The sequence below is a fragment of the Mustela nigripes genome, chromosome 9 (assembly GCF_022355385.1).
Source record: "Mustela nigripes isolate SB6536 chromosome 9, MUSNIG.SB6536, whole genome shotgun sequence".
NCBI lineage: Eukaryota > Metazoa > Chordata > Mammalia > Carnivora > Mustelidae > Mustela > Mustela nigripes.
The window spans coordinates 20,199,266-20,214,977 of record NC_081565.1 but is presented as its reverse complement, the minus strand read 5'-3'; the positions used below and the strand labels follow the sequence as shown (position 1 = coordinate 20,214,977).

Below are 15,712 nucleotides of genomic sequence, written 5' to 3'. Positions count from 1 at the left end.
TCATACTCCAGGCTCAAGTCCCCTAGTACTGTCTCTGGTAAGGTTTCTCTGAGGATTCCCTTTTCTCACAGGAGGACTAGCAAAGGGTTACTAAGTATAATTAAAAATGAAATACTGTTAGGGACACCTGAATGGCTCAGTAGATTAAGCAGCTGCCTTCAGCTCAGGTCATGATCCCAGAGTCCTTGGACTGAGTCCTACATCGGGCTCCTGGCTCAGTGGGGATCATGCTTCTCCCTCTCCCTCTGCCTGCTGCTCCTTCTGCTTGTGCTCTTTCTGTCAAATAAATAAATAAATAAATAAAATTTAAAAAAAGAAATACTGTTAAAGGTCACTTATCCACCAGAAAAGTCTCGCTGTCCAGGCACCAAAACCAGGTGGGTGAAATGGACAGACAATACACTAACAGAGAATAAGAAAAAAGCTTATCACCCTAGTAACCCAAGAAATACAAGTTAAAATTAAAACAGTGTATGCTTTTTGCTTATCAGATTGGGAAAGATAGGAAAAGAATGACTACATTAAAGCCCCAGGGGCATGATTTTATTTACTCCTAATTTGTTGCTATTTTGTCCATAGACTGGACTTGACAATTTTTCCACTCAACATGTTAAGCTTCGTGAGTTTTATTAGAAGAGCAATAAACTCTGTAAGGATAGTTGCAAAGACAAGTCAAGTGCAAAACAAGGTAAGGGGCTGAACGGAGCGCAGCAGGTGGCCCGCGCTGCGCTTGGGGCTCAGGCTGGCGCGCCGCGGGCTCCATACGGGTGGGTGCACTCCAGGCCGCCGGGAGAGAAGCCACGCGCGGGGACCACAACTCCCAGGTGCCCGCGCGCTTGCCTCGCCACGACCATGTGACCTCGCGGCCCAGATCGCGATCGCGGCGGCGGGGGCAAGACGGACTCGGAGCGAGGAGTCCCCAGCGAGCGGTAGCGGTCCTTGCGCCCGCCCGGCGCGCTCACCTCCAAGGTAAGTCTCGCGGCCACCGTCAGCGGCCAAGCGGGGAGGGTGGACGGGAGCAGGGTTGAGGGGACGCGGGAGGCGGAGCCGGCGGTGGCTTGCCTGTGTTTTTTTGCCCTTATCCGTGCCTCCTGCTGGCAGTCAGTCCGGCCCCGACGAACAGCGGGGGCGCGGTGGGTGAAGACAGACTTGGCGGGGGGCATCCCCTGCCCTGGACGCAGTGACTTGGGAGAGATTTCGGGGGGCCCCCATCAGAAGGAAAAGCCCAGCGCACTTCACGCACCGAGCGCACGCCCCAGGGCCGGCTCCCTGTCCTGGCAAGCTGGTGGTCTGAATCTCAGGTCCAGCTGCTTTCCATCTTCCCTACATTTGGGTAGAAGTCGCGTTTTACACAAACTGGCTTTTTCGGCAGAATTCACCGGGGTGGAGAGAATGACAGCTTGCAAGACTCCTTTTGGTCTTTAAAAAAAATCATCATAACCCCCACGATTATCATAGAATTTAAGATACAGGAAGCCAATACTGGTCATTTAGTCAAACGTCCTCCCCCACCACCTGCTAGCCTTCTAAAAGGGGAAATAGATGGGAAGAGCTTGTGAAAAGTTCCTGAGCCAGGCAAGTGCGGGACAAGGACCTTAACCTCCCCCTGACCTGCTGGGTTTATTAATGAGAGAGCTCTTCTCAAGTCTAAGTAACCTCAAAGGCAAACATAAAGAAGAAAACAAGTCCCTGATTGCGCTCTTCTTCACCACAGCCCCTCCCTACCCAGGGTGGGGCCCTGAGGAAGGCGCAGATAAGTTGGACTTGGGGCTGGAGGCTGAGATTCTGCCTAAGTGGAGAAACAAAAGCAGGGTGCTGCCGCCTCTGTGCCTGACCACAGGGCCCTTTAATTTTTTTAAAAAAGATTTTATTTATTTATTTGACAGAGAGAGAGAGATCATAAGTAGGCAGAGAGGCAGGCAGAGAGAGGGAAACAGGCTCCCCGCAGAAAGCCCAATGTGGGGCTCAGTCCCAGAACCCTGAGACCAGGACCTGAGCTGAAGGCAGAGGCTTAACCCACGGAGCCACCCAGGCATCCAGGGCCCTTTAGTTTAAATGCAGCACCAAGTCGGGATGTGCTGATTTGAATTTTTCTCCAGCGAAAAAGCCGGAGTGGGTGAGCCTTTGTCCTTCCCGGACTCCTCACTCCCCAGTCAGGTGGAACTACTGTCTGGGCGCTTCCAGCCTGGAACATACTAAACTGTCCGTCTTACTCTGGCTGCCTCCTGCTCCTCCTGCTTCAGAAGATGCCCTAGCCATCTGCCTTCTTGGCCCAGTTAGATGTCTCCCGGGGGGGCCTTCCTCCCTAGCACCCGCAGGGGGCCTCCCCTGTGCCTCCTCACTGACTGCATTCACCCTGTTGTACTGATCTGTTCCCTTCCCTCTCCCATAACAGATGGTTTGTCCCTCGAGGGCCAAGGACTTGTCTCATCCGTCTCCATATCTCCAGCATCTATACCCCTAGCAAAACCAAAGTCAGTGTTTGTCAGCTGAATTACTTTTATTGCTTTGTGGGTGCTCAAGTCTACAGCAAAAGCTTTGAGGCCCCTGAGACAGCTGGCCCAGGCCCAAGGATGATCGAAGGAAGCCAGTTAGGGAACTTCTCTGATTAACTAGCCGTTGGGGACATTCCAGTCATGCCAGTTGCTTTATTAAGTGAGCTCCGAGAAGGGGCATGGTGCAACGCCTGCCACCTTCCCCACTGCAGAGGTGGTGCTCGAGGCTTCTACTGAAGCTGAATGAGCGGAACTCCAGTGTAAATGGAGTTTTTCACAGGATGATTTGGACTTGTTTTCGCATGTCCGCCTTTCGCGAACATTTTGCCATATTGACAAACATGCTTTTTGAAATCATAACAAGGGGCGTCTCTGGATAGTAGGACTCAAAATAATTTCTACTTTCTTTTTGGTACTGTTTCAGCTTTTACGTTAAACAAGTACCTCCCTCACATTGGGGGAGTAAGAAGCTGTTTTTATTTTATAATTCTTCTACATGATTTTTTTAAAAAGATTTTATTTATTTATTTGATAGAGAGAGAGAGGCAGTGAGAGAGGGAATACAAGCAGGGGGAGTGGGAGAGGAAGAAGCAGGCTTCCCGCTGAGCAGGGAGCCCAATGTGGGGCTCGACCCCAGGACCCTGGGATCACAACCTGAGCAGAAGGCAAATGCTTAACTATTGAGCCCCCCCAGGCACCCTTTAATTCTTCCACATGATTTTTAAATGACTGCCTAGATTTCCATTTTCTTCTTAGGAGGTCTTGGGCAAATCCCTTCCCCTGTTGGGACTCATTTTCCCCACCCGGGAATGAAATGGGGACAGAGAGGGGCCAAGTTGGACTAGATCAGTGTTTAACACTGAGTTTCCGCGGAGTTCGGAGTGCTCACCCCTCTTCACTCAGTGCCCTGGTTTTATCTGGTGGAGTTACAAGGAAGATTTTATTTGCTGGTAATCCCTGACCAAGGGAAAACAAAGAAAGAAAGAGAGGGAGGGAGGGAGAAAGGAAAGAAAGGGAGAAAGAAAGACTGAAAGCCAGGGGACTAAAGCCTCTGAGAAAATTATATGTCCCAGGGATGTGCTGCCCAGCCTGGTGACTATAGTTAATGCTACTGTATTGTATGGGCGCCTGGGTGGCTCAGTAGGTTAAGCCGCTGCCTTCGGCTCAGGTCATGATCTCAGGGTCCTGGGTTCGAGTCCCACGTCGGGCTCTCCGCTCAGCGGGGAGCCTGCTTCCTCCTCTCTCTCTCTGCCTGCCTCTCTGCCTACTTGTGATCTCTGTCAAATAAATAAAATCTTTAAAAAAAAAACTACTGTATTGTATTTTTTTTTAAGATTATTTATTTATTTATTTGACAGACAGAGATCACAAGTAGGCAGAGAGGCAGGCAGAGGAGGGGGCTGAGGCAGGCTCTCGCAGGGCTTGACCCCAAGACCCTGGGATCATGACCTGAGCTGAAGGCAGAGGCTTTAACCCACTGAGCCACCCAGGGTCCCCTTGTATTGTATGTTTGAGAGCTGCTGAGAGAGTAGGTCTTAAAAGTTCTTATCACAAGAAAAAAAAATCGTGACTTTGTGTGGTGATGGATATTATCCAGTCTTAAATGTGGTGATCATTTCACGATATGTACAAATATCGAATCGGGTTTACACTCGAAATTAATATAAAGTTACACGTCAGTTGTACCACAATAAAAAAAATAAAATAAATAAATACTTCCGAAGGACACTCTGGGTCTGACATTTGGGGAATCTAATACCTGCCTTAGAAGGCCAAGGCTTCTGTCACCCGACCCCACTTGCCCAGATCTCCTCCGCTGGAGGGCGGAGCCGCTGTTGCCGACCCGGGTCCTACTTACCCAGTGATGAGAGGGGACCTTTCTTTCCCCACCCCAGGACAGTGACCTAATATTCATCCCTCCGGCTTGAATCTTGCCAAACACAGTCATTAAGCCTGGAGTGGGTCCTGAGGATTGCCACCCGGCTTCTTGTCCTCCTTTCTTGGCAAGCAGGAGACAGCCTAGTATCCTGGAATGCACAGCACTCTGGCATCCAGCTGGACCCAGCTTTGAATCCAAGCTCTGCCAACTTACTAGCTTTGTGACCTTCAGCAAATGATTTAACCCTTCTGAGTCTAGTGTCTTCAGTTTTCTCTTCTATGTGATGGGCCTGACCATCCCTGTCACACAGAAGACAGTTGTGAAATGGGGTAATGTACAAGAAGCGATTGATGCCACCCCGAACACGGGCGGGTTAAGGCGCTCTTTGAGAGGGGCATTCAGATGCTTGTGGCGTGGTCTGTACGTCTACCTTTGTTCTTTCCGTAAGTCTGGGAGCTCATCAAGGGCAGAGACGTTAAACTTTGTCCAGAATGCTGGGCAAAGAATGGGGTCAGCAAATGTTTAATGAATGAGTAGACAGATGTGGAGTCGCATGGGGACTGCAGCCGCTTGCCTCACCATGATACACATGGCCGGAACAGAATGACTGGGGCCCCAGTGGGGACATCTCAGCATGACCTGAGGACACTGACCTGTGTGTTACCACCCGTATCTCACGTCCACCTCGAGTAGGGCCATCTCAATGATAGCTCTGCTGCTGACCTACTGTAGGACCTTGGGTAAGTCTCTGCCCTGTCTGGCCTCAGTTGGTCCTGATGACTAGTGGCCCTTCCAGCACTTAAGACCAGCGACCTCGTTCCTCTGGGCCTTTAGGGGAGGCTGTTGGAGAGCATTAGGGACCAGGACTCTTACTGCCTTGAGCAATGCAAATTCCCTTTTCTTTCAGATGCATTTCATCTTCTCCAATGAGGTGGTGCTTCTGTTTGATTTCTGGAGTGTCCACAGTCCTGCAGGTAAGAGTGGGGAAGCCTAGCCTTGTAGCTCGGAAAGCCTTGTAGCTCTGGGCCGTGGAGAGCCTGGTTCCCTTTAGCGCTACCCTCCGTGGACATTCAGATGAGCTTGACTCCTCTTTCATAAGCACTGAGCAGGAAATTGGCATTTATAATTCCAAGCACGTCACAAAAGGCTCCATTATCTCACTGATTGTCACAAGGCCCAGAGAGAGGCCAAGGATACAGCCTTTGCCTCTATGACACGAGAAGGAACTGAAGCTCAAAGAGGGAAGAGGGTCACATAGCGAGTAAGCATCAGAGCCAGAGCTTGATCAAGGCCTCCTGTTGCCTCTTAGCACCCACCTAGCACCTACCTCCTACCATGTCCAGCACCAGCTCAGAAGTCCAGAACAGCTGCTGCTGGCTGGACCTCAAATGAGGCACCAGTTTGCAAGAGAACAGTATTGCTTTGACTAGAAAAGGCAGAGCTGGGCGCAAATTCATGACGTAGTTGTTTCAACTTAAGTAACTGTATCTTAAAAAGTAGATGGGAAATGGCCCAAGTTCCCAGGCCTGCAGGTAATGATGAGATAAATCACGGTCATCCCTACAGCGGGTCACCAGCCCCTACCACCCCGTAAGCCCAGTCACTGCAGCATTCCTTCTCAAGGTTCTGGGTTAACTGGGCTCGGCTAAGCGGTCCCCACTCACAGCCTGTCACGCAGCTGTGGTCAGACAATGGCTGGAACTGGAGTCCTCCTGAAGGCTTCCTCACACTTGTGTCTCCCGGTTGCTGCTGGTTGTCAGCGAGGACCTCTGGCTGGGGGGGGTTGCCGGCGGAACACCACAACATGGGGCGTCTCCTAGGGCCTGGGCTTCCCTGTGGCAGGGCAGCTGGGTTCCAGGAGCGAGTGTGTCAAGAAAACGAGATGGCAGTGCATGGGATTTTTAAGACCTTAGCCTTGGAAGTCACAGAGCCTCACTTCCATCTTGCCTGGGTGAGGAAGTCACAAAGGTCTTCTCAGCCTAAAGGGAAGGGGCCGTGGACCTTGACGGCAGGGGTGCTGACACTATAAGAAGAGCATGTGGGGTGCGGTGGGGTGAGGTGGCCACCCTTGGACAATAGACTGTATCACAGATACTGTGATGCCACAGAAATAAGGCAGATCTGTGTGCAGGGAGGGGAACCTCTCTGCGAGGTGTACTTGGATGACGTCAGACGTGGAAGCACATACACAGGTCGATGCCTACAGTGGGTATCCCTGGAGAGCTGCAGAGGAAAAGGCTCCGGGGAGAGGACTGGGCTTTTAGGGACTGGGCTGGGAAGAAGACTTACCTTTCACTGTATCCCCTTTGGTCCCAGTTAAATCCATACCATGTGCATGTAATTACATGTAATTTTGTATTTTAAAATATCACCTGCATCTTTTGTAGATGATTTCCTCCTGGGAGCCCAATAAAATAACTATAGCTGGCGTATTTAGTATCCCTCCTTGTCTTGTAAAAGAGAAGTAGCAATTGGCCGCTAATTTTACAGCAGCTCTCGTAAGCACTTCACGTTTTCTGTAAAATAACTTAGTGGTGTTTTCCACTATTATAAAAGCATACACACAGCACTGACTTCGGAAAATTAGGTGAGAAGAAAAAATCCTTTATATCCTAGTTTGCTGAAGTAATTATAACTCCTTTGTTGTATCTCCCTCCTTCCAGACTTTTCTTTATACACATTCCTACTCAGGACCTTGCTGTACATGCTCTTTGCCCCACAAGAAGTCCTGACAAAGACTTGTGCCACCTGCAGTGGTTGCCACTGGGGGCAGTGCTGTGTGACCTCTTGGCCCTCGGCCCCTGGCTTTTCAGACCTGGCTTTTCTTCCTGATCTCACAGCCGTACCCCAACTGGCCATCCTTCCCCAGAAAGAGCTGGAGGGCAAAGAGACAGTGAAGTTCTGAGCCCAAGGCGGTTGAGGAGGAAGATGCCAGAGAGAGGGAGATGGAGTGGAGTCAGGGGGGCCAGGTGGAGGTGCGCTGCCGCTCCATGCCCCGGGTCCTAGGGGAAGCTGTCAGAAGGGGATCAGGGCGTGCTTGGCCACGTCTCTGCAACTCGGCTTTGTTTGACAGGCATGGCCCTTTCGGTAGTGGTGGTCCTGCTCCTGGCTGTGTTGTATGAAAGCATCAAGGTTGGCAAAGCCAAGCTGCTCTACCAGGCCGCAGTGAGCCTGTCCATCCCCACCAGCCAGCTCACTGAGGAGACAGACCAGGATTCTTCTGGCTCAGACTCACCCCCGGTCAGCAGAACCCGTCTCAGGTAACAGGCACAGCTGTGGGCCATGGCAGCATACTCACATTCACCCTGAGAGAGGCTGGCCCCAGAGGGCTAAAGCAAACAGGCCTGAGGAAGGACTTGCCAGAGTGCTTACGGGGAATAAGTAGTGAGGTGAGCTCGAGCTCGGGTCTCTTGATGCCTGGGCCAGAGCTCTACGAACAGCCACTCGGGAGGCTCAGATCCTCAGAACTCTGGTGCAGGCCTCAGTCCAGCAACACGGGCATCCATCCATCCAGATCTCAGCAGCCTTTCTTAGGTCACTAAGGCTTCCAAACCCAGGCTGGAATCTGCAGCTGTTCCTACACAAATAGTAAGGCTTGCTGTCTGCCGCGGACCAGTCTTGGCAGAGCAGCTCTCACTTCCCGCCTTCCCATCCGTCTGCTAAGGCCGCGCCATGGGGTCCCATGTCGGCCCTCTCTCCAGCTCCAGTGGTGCTTCCTTACACGGGTGTCTCTTTCCTTACACGGGTGTCGCTGCTGTTCACACCCAGCCTGCAAGGGAGGTATTCTTATCCCTCCTTTACTGATGAGGAAATTTTAAGTTCAGAGAGGTTAAGATATCTGTGCTAAGCTACAGTAAGTAAGTGGCCGAGCTAGTAGGTTGAGAAGGAATCTCCCACAGCAGATTCAGAAGGAAAAACCTACCTGCCTTACTGATGATTTTGTATTATCCTTATCAGACATGACAGGATACATGTCTCATTTTCCCTTTTTGTCTTGGGTGCTAGGAAGCTCAGAGCTGAATGTAGTAGAGAGGTGATTACCCAAGGCTCCTTGTACAAGCCCCTGTCCCCTAGCAGTGGTTTCTCATGTATCTCTTCAGAAAGAAGTCTCTTCTGGGTCCAGCACACAAATATAAATAAGCTGGTCCAGAGGCTCTAATTCCTGACACCAGCTCATTATCAACATTAACTTGACTCTTCTTTTCATCTAGGTGGTTTTTCTGTCACTTCGGCCAGTCTCTAATCCATGTTGTTCAGGTGGTCATAGGCTACTTCATGATGCTGGCTGTCATGTCGTACAACACGTGGATCTTCTTCGGCGTGATCCTTGGCTCTGCTGTGGGCTACTACCTGGCCTACCCGCTTCTCAGCATGGTTTAGCTGGCGAGGGCTCTGCAGGCACTAGGGGCCGGAGCGAGCTATGGCCCCCTCCTGCAGATGCTGAGCTTCCAGCCCTGTGTCTCCCATTTCTTCTGATGGCTGTTCCTCACCACACTCCCAGCTCCTGGACATGTTCTGCCGAAGCCAGCACTTGTTGCCCAGAGTTCAGAGGCCCCTGCAGCTACCTCTGCCCTCAGCCAGCCTGGACGGGGCCCAGGCATGGGCGTTTTGTGCCTTAATAATGCTGCTGTGACCTGACGGAGAATGAAGAGACCAGAACCTGGGGGCAGGGTTGCTGAGCCCGTGAGGACTTACCTCTCTGACTCAAGATTAAGAATTTCCAAAGATCTTCAAGACAGGGAGAGGGGTTCTGGGTGATGAAGGCCACAGAAGCTGCATACCTTCTGCCCTCATGATTTGTGCCTTATAAAGAGGAGCACCTACCACTAGACTTCCTGACTTCTTCTGTATTTGAGGGACGGAGACCAAGCTGGCTCCTTTGTCTCACCTTTCTGCCTCTGGGGCACATAAAGATGGTCTGTTCTGCGGATCACGGTGACAAACTGAGATTTTTCATTTTTTCCCACTAAACTCCTGGTTCGCAGTTTTGCACATGAATCCAAAATTTTCAGTGAAGTGACTTCATCAGATTCCTGATGGATATAGCAGCATCTGCTAGGAACTGTTTCTCTTTCTTGGGGGCATGACAGCAGATTCAAAGCAGAGAAGCGAGACTATTCCCAAGGCTCCTGACCTATCCGCTGCACGGTGAGCTGCTCCCATCAGACAGCACTGCCTGCGGGAGGAAGGCAATCTAATGGCTTGAGGGTCCCGGGGGTGCTTCTCAGGACCCCAGTGCTCCCTTCCTGCTCCTGCTTTGATGCAGAACAGAGAACTACACTGAATATTCAGTATTTCGTGTTCTCAAGTTCGAACTTACTGCTCACTCATCACATCTGGTGGGCAAACACAGTTAAGCCACAGGGAGTGTCAGCTGACGATGCAGGAAGCAGTCAAACCAAAGCATTACACATAGAGTTAGGTGGGACTCTCCAGACGGTTCGCTTGACAGAGAAGCAAACATGAGACCCAGGGAGGGAACATCACGGCTGGATACTGGAATGTCTGTGCTCAAGTACCTCAAGGGCTAGAGGAAAGATGGTTTTAAGCTTCAGAAATTAAAAAAGAGATAGATGTTTTAATAAATACTATTTTTAAAGTCTGTGACCATTCTTGTGTTTCTGCTCAGACAGCAAGCACATGCCACCCCGAAGCCACTGCAGGAGCTGAGGGGGGCGAATGCAGCTGGTAGTGCTGGCTGTGGGGTTGTCCAAGGACAGGGTCTGTCCATCTGCTAGAAGACAGCTCTGTGCTCTGGGTAGCCAGCCCTGGAATGCTGTGCCGTCAGGCAGACCCCCGATGACCTTGCCTCCCCCAGAGTCATTCTCACGTTCACACACCACATCCCGACTAGGCACTGCCTGGTGTGAGAAAAACAACTAGCTATCATGTGGGCTGCAAATCATCTTCTCCCCCTGAGGGCAGTAGCAAAAACTACATAGAAACCACTTTTTTTAAAATTTGCAATGAGAACCATAACAAAGTATGTGACCCCTTCAGTATTGACCAGTGCAACCCCCCAGCTCAGCAGCTCCATGTCACGAAGGGGGTGGGCGGTAAAATTTCCGGGGTCCAGCGCGGTCTTGCTGATGGAGCCTTGAGGATCCACTTCCAGGTACTGAGCAGCTAAGCCTCCCTCCCCGGGAGCACTGCTACCAGGAGCACTTCCACGGCTTGTCGGCAAGCTCTCAGTTTGATAACGCTGGTAATATTTGTGAGGGTTTTTTAAAAAATGTCTGCTCTAGAGCTGGTTAGACTACGCATTTCAACATTCTTCATGGCCAAGTCATAGAATGTAGCACTTTCTCTACCTGAAGTTTGTTTGTTTTAATTTGACACGTGTCTAGTGCTTTTTATGTGCCAGGCAGTGTTCTAAGCACCTCACAATATTAACTCATTTAACCCTCACAACCCAGCAGAAACTCTTTGTCCTGGTTTTAGAGAAGAGGCAGCTGAGGCACAAAGAAGTTAAATCGTCACCCAGTTCACGAGTGGCAGAGCTGGGCCACGGCGCCAAGCAGGCTGGCCTGGGTCTGCTCCTCAGCACAGCTGAGCGTGGGGCTCACCAGGTAACTGGCCGAGGCCGTGAACGCAGACAGTGGGGGCTGAGAGGCCGGGGCTAGGTTTTACCACAACAGGGGAGAGATTCTGTTTCAGGAGATGTGGGCTGAGGCCCAGAGCCTGGATTTTGATGAGCACCACTGCCCTTCTTCCCCCAGCCCAGTGATGGATGCCCCATGGTGGACAAGAGCCCAGGCTCCAGAATAGGCTGGCCAGGATCTGAATTCTCATAGTCCTGCTTCCTAGCTGTATAATCTTGGCCAAGTTAATTGAACTCTCTAAGCCTCAGTCTCTCTATCAGAGGGGGTAAGTGTCTTCTGCAAGGGCTGCTGGAAATGAGAGTGTGTAAAGTGTTCAACAACAAAGTCCAGCCAACAGTGGTTCTGACCGCCTCCCAGCCCCACTTCCAGCACACAGGCTCACAAAGGATCTGCCTTCACAAGGGATGGGGTTGGGCCATCAGTATCCAGGATTCTCTCTTATAGACATTTTAAACCAGGGGATATTTTTATTAAAATTATTCTCCTTCTCTTGAAGACTGGTTGCATGGTCTTTGGAAAATCCTGAAATAAGTAAAATAACCACAGATGTTTTCTCACTACTCTTCTCTGCATTCGGCCTGGCCTCGAGTCCAGAGGGAAGGGAAGCCGCTCTCAAAGTGAGGAATCAATCAGGTGTCATGATGAGAGACACCGCAACAGAGGGACCCTCCTCCCACCTCCTGTGCAGGGCTTCCCAGGGCATAGAAGCAGGCGTGCCAAGACGATACGGCCAGTTTCTCAGGTAACCACAGTACCTCAAGCCTTCCTGCGTCTAGGATGAGCTGGGCCAGCAGAGTGGTGACCTTTCCTGAAAGCCTGAGCTCCAGGGTTGGGTGCAAAGGGAGTACAGCACAGAGCTTTTTTGCCTGTTGAGCAACCCTGGTCTGTTCCAGCTCCTACCCTAACATTCCCAGAGAGGAGCACAGCCAGCTTTAGAACCAAATTCGATTTCTCCCCAAGTGCTTGAGGCAAGTTTCATTGCAGACATTTATTTTAGTTTTTGTTAATTTCAAATATTCATTGACCTCTTTTATCAGATTTAAGGCAGAGAAAAGATACATGTCCCAGGACTGCAGGCAAGGTTGGTAACTGAACCAGGGTGTAGATAGCAGAGTCCACCGGGCAGACCTCCCCTGAGATGACATGTCCTGCTGCTGGTGCACAGTTGAGCATCGGGAGGCAGATGCAGTCTGAGTTAGTTTAGAGAATAAAAAGCTTGGAAGAGGGCAGGATTCTTGAAGATGACTGGTTGCAGGCAACCCACCAGCCCTTCCTCCCAAGGGGACTCTGAGGCAGGACCCCAATGTTGTGAAGACAGGCTCACACTCCTCTCGGACCAGCCGGGCAGGGCGCTCAGAAGTTGGCTAAGTCAGGTATGTGCTCTGCTGTCCTCAGAATGCTCACCTTCACCTCACCCTGTGCCTTGTCTAGACACAGGGCTGGCTGTGCAAAATCATGCTTAGGGAAGGGTCAGTAGAGAAACCTTTGCACCAGTATCCTGGGTCTTCATCCCAGCCAGTCAATGTCATCGTCATCGTCATCGTCTCCAAAAAGGGGTGTTGGGGGTGGCCGTCCCTTCATGCTCTGACAAAACAGGAAAGAGCCGTCAGTCCTCACCTGTCCCTACACCAGATGGCCTTCCCGCCTGTGTGAGGTAAAGTGAACCGACACCTGTTCCCGACTCCAGGATGGGAAGGAGGGTGTTGGTTAGGGTTTTACTGAAAGGACTAAGCCTGCGGCCAGCAAACCTGGAAGCAAGACTTCCAGATAAAGCTGAGACAAGCAGGCAGAGAAGGGAGGCAATCTTCCAACATACAGAGAAGAAGACCAACACTGAGCTAGTTTTCTATTTATTTGTGAAACACGTGTATTGATTTGACAGGTTTCTTCTCATGCAGTGACATACATTTCATGTGGGAAAAGAAGGTCGATGGGGGAAGAGATGGAGTGGGAGGAAGAAAGAGAGAAGTAGAGCAGCCCTAAGGAGAGAGAGAAGATGCAAGAAGCTGAAGAGAGGCTGGGAAGAACACAGCTCCATCTGAAGAAACGCTGTGGCCTATGATGGCCTGTCTGGTTCTGGATGTGACCCCACCACGTGAGACAGTTGCGTTCAGATGCTTGGCCAAATTACCAAGTGGCGAATCCAAGAGATGAAGAAAGCCCAGGAGCACGGGGCCACTGCCCCCAACACCCTTGATCTCACTGGTCCTTCCCTCACTCCCTTCACCCAGGTAGTAGGAAAAGGGAGATTAACAGGCAATGGAAGAAACTCCCCCACTTTTCATGACTTGAGCTCCTGGCCTTTTTCTTCTGGATTGGCAGGGAACAGGTCCCATGGGGGTAGTAGGGATTGATGCTGGAGAAAGGCACACACGGAGTATCCCCTGCTCTGAGCTACTCTGGCCCAGGGTCAGTCTTCACAGGGCCGGCCAAACAGAAGGTGGCGTGATGGGGTCAGGGGTCCCTGGTACAGACCTTGTACCTCTCTCTGGGCATCAACTAAATGATGATATTCTGACAATAGTGAATTAAAAGGTAGCTCACTGCTTCTGTTTTATTCCAGCTAAAGTTCTGGCTCTGCATTTACTAGCATTATAACCTAGGGCATATTACTTAATCTTGCTGAGCCTCAGTCCTCTTTTCTACAAAATAGGATAAATTCCTCACTGGGTTAGTAGAGTATTAAATGAGAATGTCTGTGAAGTTCTTAAAGTATTCCAGAAACAGAAATGAACTCAATAGTATTCATATTAATATCAATACCAATAATATCCTGCTAACTAAACATTCCAACTACATTTAGGGCAGCCACTGGAGATACTCAATTGGCTTTTTGTTCTTATTTTTAAGTGCAGAATTCATATTCAGAATTCTTAAATGAAAATTTAATTCTTGGGAAGAAAGGCCAACAGGAGGAAATGGCACCCTTCCCCCCAGAGGAGCGCAGGCAGGAGGCAAGGGCGTTGGTACATTCAAGCCCGCTCCTTGCTCTGCCAGAGCCATTCCCCCAACATTTTGGCAAAAGGCAACATCCACTCTGGCGGACACATGAGGGGAGAAAAATGTGTCCCCAATCACCTCACATTTCTGTCCCCAGGACAGGCTGAGCTTGAAGCTGATTTGTGTTCTCCACCCACGTTTTGCTCTGGTGTCATTCCCATCAGAGCAGTCAAATGTCCTGGTGACAGTCTAACTCCACACATGGGGACAACAAATGCCAAGAATAGGGGCTCTGATCCAGGCTCTCTGAGCAAGCCGCCCTCTGGTCATCCGTCACTCAGGAGCTTTGTAGAGCGAGGTCATGCTATCGGTCGGTACTTAACCTATTTTCTGCCCAGGGTGTTGGGAGGACAAAACAAGGTAGCAGCTTGGAAAGCAGGCTGAGGACACGGAAAGGCCCAGAAACAGGTGGTTTCAGAAAGAGCCTGGGGTATCAGTCCTAGTTCTGCCACTGACTCCCTCTGTGGCTATAGGTAAATCATCTTTCTGAGCCTCTGTCTATGAATAAGGACAGAAGTCAAGAACTTCCAAGTCCCTTCGGATTGTAAAATAGACATAATCCCCGAGCAGATCTGAGGGAAGCTGAGGCCTCAGCATTCTAATGTAGGACTAAGCAGCCCAACTTCCTTCACTGAAAGTAGAAATCATTCCTGCATGGACGGAGATAGTGACCCTTTTTTAGGAATAAAGTGGTATCTGCCCATCCCCACTGAGCTTACAGAGCTGCCCCCTCCCTGCCCCACGCCTGCTCCCACAGGGCGCCGCACACAGAGCCCAGGGCACGGGCCACCCACAGGCTCCACTCCTCTTCTCGGAGCCAGCGGGAAAGGGTGCCCGGGTGGTGGTATGAGGACTGGGCAGTGCCTGGGACTTCCTTACCACCTCATCTTCATCCTCCTCCTCAGCCTGTGCTTTGGGCCTTGAAACTTTCAGAGCTGCCCCTTTAAATAGTTCATCTTCTTCATCCCCTGAGAGACTGAAGGAAAAAAATCAAGAAAATCAAGTCACAGAAAATGGTGCTATTCCTGTTCCTGTTCTAGGCCACAGGGCCCATGAGCTCTGGAGAAAAAAATCCAACAGCTCTGGTAATCATGCAGGGATTCCTCCTGCCTCCACCCATGCTGGCCTCCTAGCGCTCCTGACTCCCTCCATGACCTACAGCCAGAGTGATCTTTAACAACTAATATAACAACTTGGGCACCTGGGTGGCTCAGTTGGTTGAGCGACTGCCTTGGGCTCAGGTTATGATCCCGGACTTCCAGGATCGAGTCCCGCATCGGGCTCCCAGCTCCTTGGGGAGTCTGCTTCTCCCTCTGAAAATTTAATTCTTGGGAAGAAAGGCCAACAGGAGGAAATGGCACCCTTCCCCCCATGCTCTCTCTCACTCATTCTCTCTCAAATAAATAAAATCTTTTAAACAAACAAACAAACAAACAAACAAAAAAAACAACTAATATAACAACTAATATAAAGATCACAGCCAGAGTGATCTTTAACAACTAATATAACAGGTCACTTTTTTGTTTAAATCCCTTTAATAAAGCTTTTCACAGTATCTTAAATCTAAACTTCTAAGAGTGACACAAAATCTCACGAGTCTTGTCCCTACTTCATTCTGTAATCTCAGGTTAACACCATTCTTCTACTTACTGTGCCTTCCTTAGTTCCTTGACTGTCATGTCCCCTCCTACCAGACGGCCTCTGCATGCGCTGTGCCTGCTTTCCACAATCTCTTC

The 15,712-nt window shown here is 50.4% G+C and overlaps 2 protein-coding genes across 5 annotated transcripts in view; one reads left to right on the top strand and one right to left on the bottom strand.

The window, feature by feature from the left end:
• The first annotated feature begins 860 nt into the window (after positions 1 to 860).
• On the top strand, positions 861 to 9,981 carry SLC31A2 (solute carrier family 31 member 2). The gene is made up of 4 exons (XM_059411038.1): positions 861 to 969; positions 5,282 to 5,348; positions 7,448 to 7,634; positions 8,586 to 9,981. The coding sequence occupies exons 2-4, from the start codon at positions 5,282 to 5,284 to the stop codon at positions 8,752 to 8,754; spliced, it is 423 nt and encodes a 140-aa protein (XP_059267021.1). The 5' UTR covers positions 861 to 969; the 3' UTR covers positions 8,755 to 9,981.
• Positions 9,982 to 11,945: 1,964 nt separating this feature from the next.
• Positions 11,946 to 15,712, bottom strand: part of FKBP15 (FKBP prolyl isomerase family member 15) — a 54,882-nt gene continuing 51,115 nt past the window's right edge. For all 4 annotated transcript variants that reach the window (XM_059411024.1, XM_059411025.1, XM_059411027.1 and 1 more), the window contains 2 exons: positions 14,856 to 14,952; positions 11,946 to 12,560 (listed from right to left, as the gene is read on the bottom strand). In XM_059411024.1, coding sequence (XP_059267007.1) covers positions 12,483 to 12,560; positions 14,856 to 14,952 — 175 coding nt within the window. In that variant the 3' untranslated portion in view covers positions 11,946 to 12,482. The remainder of the gene's footprint in view (positions 12,561 to 14,855; positions 14,953 to 15,712) is intronic.

Excerpts from the sequence above, each read along its gene's own strand:
- SLC31A2 (XM_059411038.1), top strand. The coding sequence starts at position 5,282 with ATGCATTTCATCTTCTCCAATGAGGTGGTGCTTCTGTTTGATTTCTGG. Across the intron at positions 5,349-7,447 it reads GAGTGTCCACAGTCCTGCAG|GCATGGCCCTTTCGGTAGTG; the intron begins GTAAGAGTGGGG and ends TTTGTTTGACAG. Across the intron at positions 7,635-8,585 it reads GTCAGCAGAACCCGTCTCAG|GTGGTTTTTCTGTCACTTCG; the intron begins GTAACAGGCACA and ends CTTTTCATCTAG.